At 47.5% G+C, this 16,950-nt stretch overlaps 1 protein-coding gene across 7 annotated transcripts in view; it reads right to left on the bottom strand.

Moving 5' to 3' along the window:
• The window catches only part of PCBD1 (pterin-4 alpha-carbinolamine dehydratase 1), a 1,172,580-nt gene that overhangs the window by 3,788 nt on the left and 1,151,842 nt on the right, over positions 1 to 16,950 (bottom strand). For 5 of the 7 annotated variants that reach the window (XM_050803698.1, XM_050803699.1, XM_050803696.1 and 2 more), the window contains exon 2: positions 960 to 1,034. In XM_050803698.1, coding sequence (XP_050659655.1) covers positions 960 to 962 — 3 coding nt within the window. In that variant the 5' untranslated portion in view covers positions 963 to 1,034. Of the gene's footprint in view, positions 1 to 277; positions 316 to 959; positions 1,126 to 16,950 lie in introns of those variants that run through there. The other 2 variants (XM_050803695.1, XM_050803701.1) reach the window with 2 other exon arrangements.

Genomic DNA, 16,950 nt, shown 5'->3' with positions numbered 1-16,950 from the left:
GGCTTCCCTTTCTCGGTAGAGCCTTCTGGAACCCCCCAAGTCGCAGAGCCTGGGGCTGAACTGACAAATCTTCCAGGTGCCGGCTCTGGAGAGGGGGACGGTGCCCTGTTTGCTTAGTAAATCCCCGCCAGGTCTTGCCTCCTCTGGCGAGGTGTGGGGAGTGGTCGCCGATTTCCCAAGCCTGCATCTCTGGGGGCCTCAGCGCCCCTCACAAACAGCCCCACTCATCCTCCCTCCCCCAAGTCCCTCTCCCATCAAAAGGCCCTCCCAGTCTTGCCTGCTCCGAAGGCCTGTGGGCCAGAAACGGTCTGATGAAGCTCCCGAGCTTACAGCAGAGCAAGGGGCCCGCCCCCGCCCCGGGGGTAGGTGGGGGAAGCTAGCCCGGGAGGAGGGCTGCTCCTGCGCCACCAAGCCCCCGCGGCCGGGCACGGGCCTCAAACCGGAGCGGGGGCTGGCTCTGGAGCCCGGGACCGCACACGGGCTCAGAGCGTGAGTCCCAGGCGGACAGACCCTGTATCCAGAGTGCGAGCGGGAAGGGGCGCGGACGGGTACGCACAGGAGCGCGCAAACTCAGCCCGCCTCTCGCTCCCACCCCAGTATAAAGCCAAATCGGGCCACTAAGGGGACGAGATCTGCGGACTCTCCCACCACGGTCCTCCCCGGCCCTGTAAGGTCGTAGGCCCCGCCCCCAGCAGGGTCCGGGAACAAGCACTGGCCTGGGTCAGGGCAGGCCTGGCCTCCCAACTGGCTGGGACCGGGACCCGCCATGCCCCTCTCAGGGCCTCAGCTTCCCCTCCCCGCCACCGGCGACAGGGACCCGGGCAGAGACCCCACTCTCGGACCCCGGCGGCTCCGCAGGAGGCTCGAAAAGACCCTCCCCCTCCCCGTCCCGCTCCCACCTCGCCCGCTGCTGCCCCGGCCCCGCTGCCCCGATCGCGGCGGCGCACCCCTGGACTCACCATGGCGCGGGCGGCAGCAGGTGGCCGGCGGAGAGGGCAGGCGGCGGCCGGGCGCGCAGGCGGCCGTCCCGGGGCGGGGCCGCGCTCGGACCGCCCTCCGGTAATGATTAACGTCCCCAGCCAGGGACGCGCTCGGCCTGCTTCCTTCCAGCACTTTCCTCGCTGCTCAGAGCCAATCCTCCGAGCTTGTTTCAGGGAGCTAGGGTGAAGCATGAGGGCTCCAAATGCCCACTTCAGGGTTGGAATCCCAGCCCGCCGCTTACAGCTGGGTGGCCCTGGGCGCCAGAATACCTATTTATTTCTTTATAAAAATCTTTTATTTGGATAGAATTGACATGCAATAAGTTGCACATATTCAACGTGTACAATTTGATGAATTTTAATGTTTCCCTCGTGAGACCGACACTGAGATCAAGATTATGAACATATCAAGTTTCCTTGATGACTAATGATATTGAATATCTTTTCATGTACTTATTTGCTAAGGATAAGTCTTTTTTGGTGAATAGCATGTTTGAATTTCCTGCCCATTAAAAAAGAAATTGGGTTGTTTGTTTTCTTACCGAGTTTTGAGGGTGTTTTATTCTGGATATAAGGACATGATCAGGCAGTGCTTTTCAAATATTTTCTTTGAATTATCTTACGCTGCCTTTCAAAGAGCAAACGTTCTTAATTTTGATGAAATCCAATTTATCAAATGCTTCTTTGATAGATTTCTATTTTGATGTTGTACGCATAGAAATCTTGGCCTAACACGAGATCACAAAAGTTTTCTCCTATGTTTTAGAGCTTTGGGTTTTACATTTAGTCTGTGATCCACGTTGAGTAAATATTTTTGTATGCTTCAAGTTATAGATCCAGATTCACTTTTGCACATGGAGATTCAGTTATTCCTTTCTCCACTGAATTGTCTTCGCACCTTTGTAAAACATCAATTGATTATATATGTGTGGGTTTATTTCTGAGCCCTTTCTTCTGTTCCATTGATCTGTTTGTCCATCATGACAGGACGCTACCTTGTCTTGATTATTATAGCTTTATAATAAGTCTTAGAGTCAGGTTAGAAAAGTCCTCTCACATTTTACATTTTTTCTGTTACCTTTTATTCTTGTACTCCATTTTTATTCCCCCCCGCCCGCCGCCACGGCCCATAGCAGCCTCTCTAATGTGTTAATGTGTATTTTTGTTTGCACATGTTCTTGCAAAATGTGTGGTGTTGTTTCGTCTATATGTATTTTTAAATTTATGTAAATGGTATTATGTAAATATATTACATTTCTCAGTCTGTTTCTTACAAAACAGAGTATTTAGTGGAAAATTAAGATCTACCCATGTCGCTATATGTATATTCAATCTGTAGCTTTTAACTGCGGCCTAGTATTTTGTAATGAGAGTCTGCCGTGGTTTCTTGTTCTATCAGTGATGGATACTTAGGTTCCCTCCAACTTTCTGCTGCTACCACCACCTCCCAAACCCGTGAGTATGTGGGCACACACACACATACACACACAGAGTTAAACAACAATGCTGCTGCAGTGAACATCTCTAATAGCTCCCGGGGCTGTGGGCAGTTTCTTAAGTATATTCATACCCTATGAATCCAGCAATTCCCTGCATGGGTGTGTATCTCAAAATAGTTCCAGATAATGTCCAGAATGGGGACACCAGTCCTCATTCTCGCCCGCACAGTGTGAGGGGGTACTATTTCCATATGCACCTTACACATACATACTCACACTTCCTGTTAGCCAGCTTTTTATTTTTTGTCAGGCTAATAGCTATAAAATGAGAGTTTATTGTGAAGCAGGATTTCTTTTGACCCCTTTGCTGGGGTTGCAGCAGGGAGTGCCCTATGTATTCAGCTTGCAGCCCACATCTGGTTTGCGTTCCAGCCCACAGCTCATGTGGCCACCGCAACTGCATGCTCAGCCCCTGGCATGAGGGAGCATCTGAGCGAGTGATGCAGGGTTTGGCCAGCTGCATCGAGCCATGACACGGGAGCAGGCTCCGTGTGGCGCCCATGGCCGGACCAGGTGTGTCACCCCAAGGAGACTGTGGCAGCACCCAGGCAGGGGTGCCTGAAGCCCCAGAGAGGAGTGTTACAGAGCTAATTAGCTCTTTTTGCTCCACCATCTGCAGCCTGATGGACAGCAGCATGTTAGCAGCTCTGTCAGCCCCTTTCTCCACTCTGGCCTGTGGCTCCAGGACCAGCTTGGCCCTGGTGCTGCTTCTGTTCTGTGGGGCAGCTGCCTCCACCAGTGAGGGCAGACGGCCAGTGTTACAGCGTTTGTGGGTGCCGTTTGGTGGGTCCTGAGCTCTTGTCCTGCATCCAAGAAGAAAGAGGTCATGCTGACAATTGAAGGGTAGTGAGGATGGAGAATTTTATTGAGTGATGAAACGGCTCTCAGTGGAGAGGGAACGAGAAGGTCGGGTTGTCTCCCTCAGTGTGGCTGAGTCTAGGGAGTTTTATAGGCACAGGATCCGGGCAGAGCAGGCTGTAGGTAGTATTAGAAAAGGCAACATTTGATTTGTTAAAAAGCATTATTCAGAAAGAACCAATCAGGAAAGAGTGGGCAAACAGGAACAAAAGTTCTCACCCTGGGTTGAGGGGTTTCATCCCAAACCAGCAGTCCAGGCTGTTTTTGGCTTGAATGTGGGGTTTCAGGGGAGACCCGCCCTATCTGCTTAGGTATTTGTTTGCCTCCTGCTACTCTCAATTGTTTTACCCTACATTGTTTTCTGATGACTAATGAGTTTGAGAACCTCTTCATATGCTTGTTACCATTTGGGGGTTACTATTTGTGAATTGCTTTTTAATATTCTTTGCCAATTTTTGAGAATTTACAGTGCTCTCTTTTTATAGTTGGTTTGTGGGTGTTTATATAAAATCTAGACATTAATTGCTTGTCAGTTTTGATATTGCAAATATCTCCTCCCATTCTGCCATCTGTATACTAACTTATTCCATGAGATCCATGATGTCTGTGGGCATAAATCTTATATTTTGGTGTAATAAGATTTATCTTTTTTCCCTCTGCCTTATAATTTTGTGCATTTGAAAATTTCTTTGATAAGTCCTCTCTCCACCCTGCTACAAAAATATACTCCCTTTTCTTTTGTTAACTTTATATTTAGATAGATTTAAGACCTAAATGTGAAAGTTCCCTTTTGGTATGTAGTGTTAGGCAGGATGTTAGTCTCCAAAGATAGCACCCAATGAACCATAACTCCCAATATTCACACCCTGCATAGTTCTCACCCATGTTGAATCTGGGATGGCCCAGTGTGACCAATCAATGGTCAGAAATGTCACCATGCAACTTTGTTTTGATACAGTGTCTTGCTCCGTTGCCCAGGCTGGAGTGCAGTGGTACAATCATAGCTCATTGCAGCCTTGACCTCCTGGGCTCAAACGATCCTTCTGCCTCAGCTCCCCCAAGTAGCCACCATGCCTGGATAATTCAATTTTTTAAATTTTTTATAGAGGCAGGATTTTTCTATGTTGCCAGTCTGGTCTGAAACTCTTGGGCTCAAATGTTGGGCCTTGGCCTCCCAAATGTTGGGATTCTAGGTGTGAGCCACCACATCCAGCTATAACTTCTAAGACTAGGCCAAAGAAACCCTGGGATCTGTTAACCATTCTCCAGCCACGTGAGTGAGCCTTTTGGATGCCCAGACCCGCCAAACCTTCAGATGACTTCAGCCCCAGGAGACATCTGACTTCAATCCCACGTGATGCTGCAAGTGAGACCAGTCAACCCATGGAACCATGAGAAATTATAATTTTTGTTATAAGCCACTCAGCATGGTGATTTGTTCTGCAGCAATAGGAGCAAATGGCAGGAACAAAAATTGGTGCCTGGAAGTGGAATGTTGCCATAAAAGCAACCTAACACATGTAGCATTAGGTTGAGAATGGGTGGTGACAGTAGAAGGAAAGATTTAAGGACAGCAAGAAGGCAGGAGGCAGAAAGCCTTGCTCTCATACATAACAATGAGAAAAGACTGCAGGCACGACAAAGTCATCACTTTTCTTGAGCTCACCAGGGAGCTGAGCTCACAGGGCAACCAAGTATCCTGAATTCCAAGAGGGCAGGTCCCTCCAAGGAGAGGCAGGATGTGCAGTCTGGCTCACTTGGGCAGCACTTGGAGGAAGGGGCAGCCTTCATTAAAGTGGGTAAGAAGAAAGAAATCAGTTCAGTTTTAACAAATTGTTGGGAGCCAAGTGTGGGCTGGCATGTCGGTCTGGGATAGCAGGGGGCCCAGACAAGGTGAGAGTTTGTACACACTGACCGCCTCTTCTGTGTGCATGCTCGCAGGGTGTGCTCCTCTGGTGAGGGAGTGGGGCAGGATGAGGGAAGGAGAGGGACCCACTCAGTGGTGTGGGGGCTGAAAGGGCTGTTTTTGCTGTGGGGAAAAGTGCCCAACCCCCTGTCCTAAGCCCCCTGTTCAGTGGTGCAAAAGTCTTAAGCCACAAGCTGAGGCCAACAAACCGTGTCACTCCCAGGGCACAGCCCCATGGTGGCTTCATTTCTGGTAGGAGAACCCCCCTACCCTTGGGGGAGGTTCAGGAAACTGTACTGGGACCAAGATCCTATGTTAATATCATTCAAGATCCTATGTTAATATCATTCCCACTCCCTCTGGGGCAGAGTGGGAAGTTCTCCCATGAAGGACCTGCCCCGGATGTAAGGCAGGGTCCACTGCACTGAGGCGGATGGGTGGGAAGGCTGAGAAAGATCCACCGTCCCGGGCATCTGAGAGCCTACACTTACCTCCCCACCACGAACCTGGTGGTGGGCAGCAAACCTGGTAGTCGCCACCGGGAGAAGGGCAAGAGTATGGAAAATATGAAGAAAGAGACCTCCTTCCTGTTGGGCCACTGGGGACGTGGCAATTACTACCACAGAGAGATTACTGTACACCTCCAGAACAACTGGATAAAAGGTCACCTGACCCTACCATGTGCTGATGAGGAGGTGGCATTGCTGCAAGTCTCATATTTTGCTGGTGGACATGAAAAATGCTTCAGCCACTTTTTTTTTTTTAGTACAGTTAAATTTTCCGTATATTTTGTGGTTATTTGACTAGTGTCTGCTGTGTTAGCTTCCTAGGGCTGCCATAACAAATGATCACAAACTTGGTGGCTTATTATCTCACCATCCTGGAGGCCAGAAGTCCGAATGGAGGCGTCAGCAGGGCCATGCTTCTCCTGAGGACTCTAGGGAAAAGCCCTTCCTCATCTCTTCCAGCTCCCGGTGGCTCCTGGAGTTCCTTGGCTTGTGACAGCATCACTCCTATCTTTGCCTCCGTCTTCACATGGCCTCCTTCCCTGTGTCTCTACATCCTTTTTTTTCCATGTCCAGAGCCCAGGAGCACATTCTTCACTGAAATCACTCTCTGTTGCAGCTTTTAGAATCCGGTCACTCTTGAAAACACCAAAGGCCACTGGAGCCTGCAGCTGCCCATCATGTCAAGATCCGCTGATATCACGGTAGCACTCAGCAGTGGCAGCCCATTGCTTCAGCTGCTGGAAAAACAAGACCATCTGCTGAGTCAGAGGTCCCACCCGAAGCCAAGTCAGCCACTTCTGAAAACCATTTGGCAATTCCAATTTCTTATGAAGTGGAAGAGACACTTACCTATGTATCAGCAACCCCACTCCGACAGAAATGAAGACACATCCACACAAAAGCCTATGTGCTAATGCTCATGTTTGTGGCAGCTATGCTTGAAAACAATTCAAATGTCCATCAACAGGTGAATGAATACACAATGTCGTATGTCCATAAACTGGAATACTAATCAGCGATATAAAGAAATGAACTACTGACACCTTTTACCACATGGGTGGATATCAAAAGCATTATGCAGGGAGTAACAGCACAGAAGGCTATGTACTGTATTATTCTTTTTCTTTTTTGTGGGGGGTGGGAGGGGGAACGGAGTTTCTCTCTTGTTGCCCAGACTGGAGTACAATGGCGCGATCTCAGCTCACTGCAACCTCCTCGTCCTGGGTTCAAGTGATTCTCCTGCCTCAGTTTCTTGAGTAGCTGGGATTACAGGCATGCGCCACCATGCCTGGCTAATTTTTGTATTTTTAGTAGAGATGGGATTTTGCCAAGTTGGCCAGACAGGTCTCAAACTCCTGACCTCAGGTGATCCACCCACCTCAGCCTCCCAAAGTGCTGAGATTACAGGCATGAGCCACTGTGCATGGCCTATATTATTCTTTTTATATGACATTCTGAAAGCCACAAAACTAGGTATAGGGAGAGAAGAGATTAGTGATTGCAAGGGGCGAGAAGGGATGGGAGGGAAGGAGTTGACTATAGAGGGGCACAAAGGAAATTAATCAAAACAGTCTATGTATCTTGATTGTGGCATGATCACATGACTAGATGCCTCTGTCAAAAAGATGAATATGTAAATTATATCTCAACAAACCTGACTTTAAAAAGAAAGCTAATCTACCATGCTAAGTCTGCAGATAATTATTACCACTGGGGAGTTAGTGCTGGAAAGAGACTATGAATGGGTTTCTGGTAGTACCCTGTATCTTCATCTGGCAAAGTTGGTCTTTGGGTGTGTACGTCTGTCAGTTTACAAAAATTCTTCAAGCTGAATCCCTATGAATAATGTGCTGTTATATATGTAATATTTCAATAAAAAGTTTTTTAAAAGACAGTGAGAAAATATTATTGGAAAAAAAGATTCAAGAACAAGTAGGAACACTGTCTCTTCAGTAACTTGGAAGAGACGAGTGGTACCTACTGAACTCATGCTTGGCTTCTAGCAGCCTAGAATACCATTGAGAAGACGGAGAGCAATGAGCTAAAAAGAGGGCCTTTTTAGCTTCTCAGTTACCAAATGATTCTAAAGGTAAGAAGTGGCTTCATGGTAAAGATCAAATCAAGGGGAAAGCTGTAAGTCTCCTGTTATGACCTTAGAAAGATTTAAGACTCTGTCTTACAGATACTTTCAGGTAAACAATAGGGCTTCTAAGAATCTTCTTGATATGCCTCCTAGACCAACTTTGCCAGGCAGGAGGGCTGTTAAAGACCTTAAGAATTTTGTTTCTCAACACCCTGACTCTTGGACCAAGGTACACAGGGGCCTCTCTTCAAGAGATTTGTGGCTGTAATTCTTGTCCAATAGAAGGAACCTCAATAAGGTCTATAGGAACCTCACAAAGCTTTTAGTAGAATTGTATTGGTACTGGCACTGCCAACTTGAACTAAAGACAGAGACAATTCAAAACAAAAAGAGTCCACTGTGCCTCCTACCTTTCAGAATCAGACTGAAAAGCTACTCCACTTCAAACATGGACATATCTAAAAGAAAAGATAAGTCAGATTTCAGAGATAAGAGCTTGGCTTTTTGAGCCAAGAGCTATAATCACTTCCAGGGAGCAGGACTGGGCTATCAATCACTGGGGAACTGGCAACATGTGCCCTGCTGGATTTTAGAATTACCATGGGCCCAAAACTGCTACGTGCCGTCTTCCCTTTTTTTCCTTTTGAACAGGAGTGTTCAAGTTGTCTGGGGCCCCATGTTGCGCTGAAGCAGCCTCAACTTCCCTCTTTTGATGCCTCTGTCTGTCAGGATGGGCTGGGTAATGCTGCAGTAACAAGTAACCCCCAATCTCAGTAGCTCAACACAACAAAAATTTCTTTTTTTCTCTTATAACATGTTCAATACAGGTAGACAGAGGGACTCTATGCCTTGTAGTTACACAGGAACCCAGGTTGATGGAGGTGTCATCTCTCATATATTTGCATAATAACTGCAAAAGTGGGGTGGGAACATGGGGGGGTTAGCAGCAGTGGATCTTAAGTTTTAGCTCACATGGCTGTGCCTAGCTTCAAAGAGAGTGGGGAAGTACAAATCTACCATGTGCCCGAAAGCCGAGTGCTGGAATTCTGCATTTGATGAATGACATGAAGGACTTTCATAGGGAGCCACTACCCTGTGATGAAGCACCTAGTGAAATCTGCTGCTGGCCCAGGTAGAAAGAGAAGTCACCCTTTAGGCTACACATCCTGGGAATGGGGACCTGGGCCATGTGAAGCTCTAGGGTGTGGTCTGGTCTAGGGAAACTATTGTCCCCCAAGGGACTCCTGAGCCACCCTAGTGGAGTCTAGAGGCTGGTAATATCTAGATTTCTTTAGGCCATCTCCTAATCATCCCATTCTACCCCCTAGAATTTTGCCTCTCCATTAAAATAATTAAATAGTCACCTCTTCCGAGGGGCAGGAGCAGACCCAGAATTTGTATGAGCCTGATGCTTAATGGTATTTTGGACACCTTCTTTAAGAGGAAGAACACAAATTACAAAAACAAATTAAAGTACAAATATAAATATTTACTTAGAAGGAGAAAGGAATTAACAACAAATTGTAAGTTCAAGAGAACTTTTACAAACATCACAAAGTTTAGAAAAATAATATTTTTATGAACTGCCTGACGCACACCTGTAAGTTTTCCTTTCCTACGGTTTTGGCTACATTTTCATGGCCTCTTCATATGATGATGATTTGGCATTAGCACTTCTAAAGAGAGAATAGGATGGTAAATTTTGATAATCAAAAAAGGAAATGAATGCTAGAAGGAAGACTGATTATTTTTATTTTTGATAGTTCGAATGTATAAACTTGATGGCACACACATATGTGCTTGCTGGTTGGACCTAATGAAAGGTGAAATTCTGATACATTCTTTTTGTGCAATCAAAAAAAGAAAAAAGTGATAATGTATTTACCATTGAATATGTTACATTATTAGGAATATTTCTTGGCCAGGCCCACGCTGTAATCCTAGCACTTTGGGAGGCTGAGGCAGGTAGGTTACTTGAGGTCAGGAGGTCAAGACCAGCTTCACCATGTTAGCGAAGCCCTGTCTTTATCAAAAATACAAAAATTAGCCAGATGTGGTGATGGGTGCCTGTCATCCCAACTACCTGGGAGACTGAACCAGGAGAACTGCTTGAACCCAGAAGGTGGATGTCGCAGTGAGCCAAGATCTCGCCACTGCATTCCAGCCTGGGTGACAGAGTGAGAATCTGTTTTTTTTTTTAAAAAAAAAAAAAAAAAGAAAAGAATACTCCTAATAAGAGGAACCATCTATTTTGACTAGCTGTTGATGAAAATGAAACTGTCTGCTTAGAAATATTGCACACCTGATAACTGGGAGAATTTTCGAGAGGTCCAATGCCAGCTCTGTACATATGGAGCCTTGTTTCCCTGCGTTACCCATCTTTCTCTGCCAGAGGCCATGGGACGTATCTTATAAGTGTGTATATTCCTAGAAGGCACTTCTATAACCATGATGGCTAGCAACAAACTTAGATATGGTAGTGACAGAGAATGGCATAAATGTATCCCTCTAAACCCAAATGAAGTGTATCCTCAACTCACCTGGCCCTCCACCAGGTCTGCACACATGCCTGGCATCTACTCTGACACCACCCAACGGAAGGGGTGTGACGTGGGGAAAGTTGGAGTGGAAAAACAAACTGGGCCTGACCTAGTCACTGGGCCTACACTGAAACTATCTTTCTTTAGAAAATTTTGCAAAAGCGTATGACCATATTGGTCCCTAGGTAGGACCCATCAGGTGAAGGCCCCTGAGGCTCAGACTTTATTTGCTTCCCAGGAATCCCACTCCTGCCTAGGAGCCTTCACTGTTGAACCCGCTCGATTCCTGCCCACCCTGTAGGTCTCTTTCCTCAGTGCTTCATTTCCTTTTTCCCTTGCTGAAGGGTGAAGAATGACATATCTTTGAATCCCCCAGGGTATCTGGAAATCTGCCCCGTACTTAATACATTCTCAACAAATGTTTCCCAAATTCATGTTTGTGTATTTCTGCAGGGAGCTGAGATAGCTACTTAGCACCATATAAACTGTATTCAAGAAATATTGTTCAACAGTGACAACCCTGAAACGCTAACATTTATGTAGTATAATCTTTTGCCAGGTCCCATGCTAAGGATCTAAAAAGGTTTATAAAAGCTTTTTTTCGAATTATAGAAGGAGCGTGTACTGATAGTAAAAAAAGAAAGAAAAAAAAGGTGGGCCCATATGGTTGGTATAAAGAGAAAGGTAAAAACCCCCTCTGCCACCCTGCTCTGTACCCACCCCAGGTCGCCAGGCAGAGGTCACCACGGCCTCTGGAGGCAGTGTCTGCCCTGAGGTCTGGCTCCTCCGCCTGCTTAACTGTGGGATCTTGAGCAAGTTACTTAACCTTTTGCAATATCAGTGTCCTCAACTGTAAAATGGGGATAATAACAATAGCAGCCTTGTGTGAGGTTGTAATGATTAAATGAGACATTTTATGTTGAGTGTCTGGCACTGCCCCCTGTATCCTCTCAACCCCACCTTGAAGGTGACCTTCAAGAGTAAGACTTTCTGCCCCTCTCTGCCCATTGAACATGCTCTGCCCACATGCTGGACAGGCTGCAGGTGACAAGGAGTTAAGACCCTACTCTCAACCAATGTAGGATGGGGGTTGGTGGATGCATATCCACTTCCTTACCCCTCGGTGGAAGGATTCTGGTGTGTTTACGCCATCGCTCCGAGGGTCCCCAGCAGGACTGAGTGATAACCTGCTCGTTCGTGCTTACTTACTCAGCTCTCCTCCCTCCCCATCCTAACCTGCTTTTTTTTTCTTCTTAATTAAAGGTTGTCCTTTTGTTATTGGTTTGTAGAATTACAACCCCTTGTTGATTATCTACGTTGTAAATATTTTCTCCGAATCTCATTTGGTTTTTAGCTTGGTGACATAAAGAAATGTTTAGTTCTTAGATAGCCCAGTCTGCCTGACTTTTCCTTTATGGTTTCCTTATGGTTTTGCTTAGGAAGGACTTTCTCACCTCGAGATTAACAAATAGCTGTCTCTATTGCCTCTTAGTACTTTTTCAGTTGATAAAAAGTTGGTAAAATATTTGTTAATCTCTTTGGAATTTACTTTTGGGTATGATATGAGATATAATAAGAATAAGAAAAGTAACAATTATTTTATTTCCGAATAGATAAACAATAATCTCATACTATTTTTTAAATACAAAGAATAGGCCATCCTTTCGTCACTGATTGGAAATGCTACTTTTGTAATACACTAATTTCCCATAATCCCCATAGCTTGGTTTCTGGGTTCTTTGTTCTGTTCCTTTGATCCATCAACTCCATCCTGTTTTAATTTCTCTAGCTTTATAGTTCATTTTGATATCTGGTACGTCAAGTCCAATCTCATTTTTCATCTTCAAAATGTTCTTGCCTCTTCTCGCTTGTTTACTCTTTCAGATGGGCTTGAAAATCAGCTTGTCAAGTTCTATAAAAATCCCTTTAGGATTCTGATTGCGAATGCATTGAATTTTTGGGAAGAATTGACATCTTCATATTATCAGGTCTTTCCATCTTGGAGCATGATATATCACCCCATTTATTCAGGCCTTCTCTATGCCCTTCAGTAAAGTTTTACTGTGTTCCTCATGCAGGACTTGGACATGTCTCGTTCAGTTTATTCTCAGGTGTTTTATAGTTAGAGTTGGCTGCTGTGCACGGGATGATTGCTTCATTACATTTCTAATTGGCCTTTGCAGGTATACAGGAGAAGTGTGGATTTTGATATGGTGTCTTATCTCCAGTCATGCTGATAAACTCTCTATTTAGTTCTAATATTTGTCAGTGGATTAGAAAAACTTTGAACCAGTCATGCCTGTCACACACGGGATGGGCCTCCAGGGAAGGGCAAGGAGCTCCGCAGTGCTGATGGCTGCTATTGAATCTGCGGATCCTGTTAGGGCTGCTGTAGAGACTGCTGTGTGTATGGGGCAGAGCTTTGGACAAGATAGCCTTTAGATCCCTTCCCATTCTAAGCTTCTAACATTCACAATTCCGGTGCCTGTCTGCTTCATGCACTGTCTCCCTGTTGCATAACGACCAAAGCCACGTTCCCTTCCTTCCCTCCCTCCTTCCTTTCCTTCCTCAACTATACTTTTATTTCTACCTGCCAAGCTCTGTGTCAGGTTCTGGGAAGGTGGGGAGGGAGAGATCACGATGATCGTTGCAGAGATAAGTGCTCCACACCTTTGGGATGCAAGCAATGTTACTTAAATCGTCTCAAACTAGAATGTGGTAGAACCCCCGTGCCCCGCCATGGGCTGGATATACAATCTACACTTGGGGGCCTCCTACCCCATCTCTCTAAATGGTTCATGAACCCTAGGGTTTTCCCAGTCCCAAAGGAGGGCTTCCACTCTCAAGGAACCCAGAGCCACGCTGCCTCTCCCCACTGCTGTCCTTGCCTTTGCTGCGCAGGCTGCCGCCATCAGGTCCTGCTGTGCCTCTGCTCAGGGAAAGTCTCCCAGGCTGCTGCCCAGGGGTGGCAGCTCTCTGAGCCGCCAGCCTTCTATGCAGGTGCCCCCAGGGAGGGCCCCATCCCTTGGCAACCAAGACTGCTCCTCAGGGGCCCTCTCTGCAGTTCTCCCAGGGCATCGGCCCCAGAGCTTGTGGATCAGGATAGCAGGGTCAGGCCCCTGTCCTGTGAACCTTGAAACCAGCCACCTCTGGCCCCCTTCCTGGGCCCACAGAGCTGCCCAGGGCTGCTGCTCCCCTCCCTGCATCCCTGGCTCTTTCCACCCATCTCTCACAGGGGACTGTGATGACTGCCCATCAGAAGGGCCCAGAGCGGTGGCTTTCTATTGGGGTGGCAGTGAATTTGTCCCCCAGGGAATAGGTGGCAAGGTCTGGAGACATTTTTGGTTGTCACAACTGGGGATGGCAGTGCTGCTCTTATCTAGTGAGTGAACCGAGGACACTGCTGAACATCCTACAGTGCATGCAACAGCCCCTCACAAGGAAGAGCTGTTCAGCCTCAAATACCGGGAGTACTGAGGGTGGGGCCCTGGTCCACTGTAGCACTGGCCAATAGAAATATAACGGGAGCCACAAATGCAGGCTCCGCATGTGAGTTTACACTTCCCGATAGCTACATTTTTTTTTTTTTTTGAGATGGAGTTTCACTCTTGTTCCCAGGCTGGAGTGCAGTGGCACAATCTCGGCTCACTGCAACCTCTGCCTCCTGGGTTCAAGCGATTCTCCTGCCTAGGCCTCCTGAGTAGCTGGGATTACAGGCACGCACCACCACGCCTGGCTAATTTTGTATTTTTAGTAGATACAGGGTTTCTCCATGTTGGTCAGGCTGGTCCCGAACTCCCGACCTCAGGTGATCCACCTGCCTTGGCCTCCCAAAGCGCTGGGATTACAGGCATGAGCCACCGTGCCCGGCCAGATAGCTACATTCTTAAAAAGTAAAGAGAAATATATGAAATTGCTTTTAATTTATTGAATGTTATTTAACCCAATATATCCAAAATGTTATCATTTCAACATGTAATTGATATAAAATTGAGCTGTTACATTCCCTTTATTCATATAAGTCTTCAGAATCCACTGTGTATTTTACCCTATGGCACACCTTAATTGGAACACTAAATTTTTATTGGAAACACTTGATCTGCATTTAGATTTCATAAAATTTATGGTTGAAAAAGTAGATTTACATGTCAAATTGTTTATCAGTGTTTAAATGTAAATCAAAATGAATTGAAACGAAATAAAATATCAAAATAAATTCCTCAGTCACAGGGCATATTTCAGGTTCTTAATGGCCACAAGTCACTAGTTGCTACCCTGTTGGGCAGCACAGGTCTAGACATTAGAAATGGTAAGTTCCAGTTTCCTCCTTAGGGAGGCAGAACCGGCCACCTCTTCCTCTCTGATGGGCCAGACTGCCTTCCCGTCAGAGAAGGGCAGAGGGAGCTTTTGGCAATAGTGGTAGAGACTCGACACATGACTTCAGTTCTTAGTGTGTCCCTGCTGTCTTCTCTCAGGGACCTTCTGATCTAGGGAAAGAGATGATCATACCAATGCTACAGGTGACAAGTGCTCTAACAGAGCCCGTGAGGCCAGGCTGCAGTGGAGTGACAGCAAGTCTACACATGGGAAGCACTCACACTGGAGGGGGTGCTTAGAGTAAGCTTGAAGATTCATTAGGAGCTGGCCAGGCAGAGGCAAGATCGGGCGTGGGGGATGACCTGGATGGGCACCCGGGCAGAGAAGGTGACTGAGCAAAGGCCAGCCGGTCTGCGAGGGTGTGGTGTGCTTCTCTAAGCGAAGACCTGAGAGCACTGAAGAGGTTGGAAAGGCTCATGGCAACAGGCTCTGCATGTTTCTGTGTAGGTTCCCCTAGGGAACCCAGTTCCCAGCTCTGCTCCATGAAGGAAGTAGACTTGGACTTGGGCCAACTTGCTTCCCACCCTCCCTGCAACACTTCTGTTCACCAGAAGGGGGCAGGGCCACCTCAGGAAACCAGACCCATTCTCTGGCACTCAGCCAAGGTTCAGTCCTGAGTTAGGGGAGACCTTTCAATCCTCAGTGGACAGGTACTGAGCTTCAGGCCCGTGCCAGGACCTGGGTGCACTAAGACGAGCCCCACCCCTTGCAGCCTGTGTCCGCAGTGTCCCAGGCCGAAGGGATTGTGGGGGTTTCGAGGAGGCAGTGGGCAGCTCTGCCTGGGGGGAGGCCAGAGGAAAATGAGGACCAGCTCTCTAGAGGAGGCAACTCTTGAGCTGAAGCAAGAGAAGAAGTTGCCTTCTCGGCTGACAGGGTTGTGAGCTGTGCCACTCTGAGGGGGCGCAGCAGGCGGCATGGAGGTGTGACTGTGGGCGTGGCTGGTTGCTGGCTATGTCCTGGATCCTGGAGCACAGGGTGCAAGGGGCTGGGGTGACCGGCCATGGCTTGTGGAGGGCCCTGGAGCCACATACACAAGCTCCATCCTGGTGCAGCAAGGAGAACAGACAGAATTTCCTCTTTAAAAAACAAAAAACCGTTTCCTTATGAAAACTATCAAATAGGCACCAAGTACAGAGAAGAGTTCATAGACCCCTATGTACCCAGCACCTGGCACCAACAAGGATCTACCAGCTTCTCATCCATTCTCCCTCCACATTTGCACAAACCTTTTATAGACAGAAATTGTTAAACACACGGAAGTAGGGAGACTGGCATAATGATCCCCAGACGCACCAGCCAGCTCTACCAGGAACGGTTTCCAGGCTGGTCTTGGCCGCCCACTCCTTCCCACCCTCAGATTATTCTGAAGCAAATCACATAGCATTTCATATTTTAATATTTCAGTGTAAATCTCTAAAACTGAGAGGTTCTTTAAAAACACAGACTGCACTACTATGCTCACACCTGAACAATGTGCACGCCATCCTTTCACACCACGCCGTACCAGGACTGACAGATTTCAAACCCAGGAATGGCCAGGTTCAGAATGGCTTTGCAGGACGGTTGCCCTGGCAGGGCGTGGAGGAGGAAGCCAGGGGAGAAGGGGCGAGGCAGGGCGTCTGCAGGAAACTTTGATGAGGGTCTGGGGGAGAAGCAGCGAGGACGTGGACTTGGCTAAGGCTGAGCTGTGGAGGGAGGAGGTGTGGAAAGCTTACGAAGTGCCAGACACTCTGCACACATTGTCTTAATTAATCCTCACAAATACCCCACGAAGGAGATTCTATTATCTTCCCCTTTTACAGACAAAGAGACTGTGGCTCAGAGAGACGAAATTGCTCAGAGTGACATAGCAAAAATAACAGAGCAAAGTTGCAGCGCTGGGCTTCAAACAGGCTGGGTGATCCCACAGCTCCGAAGCACGGCCTCCTGCAGCCTGGGGGCCACAGAATGGGAGAAGGCACCTGTGCAGGGCTGGTCCGGAGGCAGCGCCCACAGAACTTGACACCTGCTTTGACGTGAGGGCTGAGGTGTGGTAGCTCCACCCTCGGCTGCAGCCCTGTGGAGCCCAGGAGCAGGTTTCTGAGAGGCAGCCTTGGGTTCGCCCTCCCTGCCTCAGCCACTTTCCTCATCTTTCTTGAGAATCAATCACGTCTTCCTCTCCAGCTCCTGCCCCATGAACAATTCCACTAGTCACCAGC

Source organism: Macaca thibetana, chromosome 9 (genome assembly GCF_024542745.1).
Source record: "Macaca thibetana thibetana isolate TM-01 chromosome 9, ASM2454274v1, whole genome shotgun sequence".
In the NCBI taxonomy this organism is placed as follows: Eukaryota; Metazoa; Chordata; class Mammalia; order Primates; family Cercopithecidae; genus Macaca; species Macaca thibetana.
The sequence above is the reverse complement of the archived record's forward strand: the minus strand, read 5'-3'. Positions and strand labels throughout refer to the sequence as shown.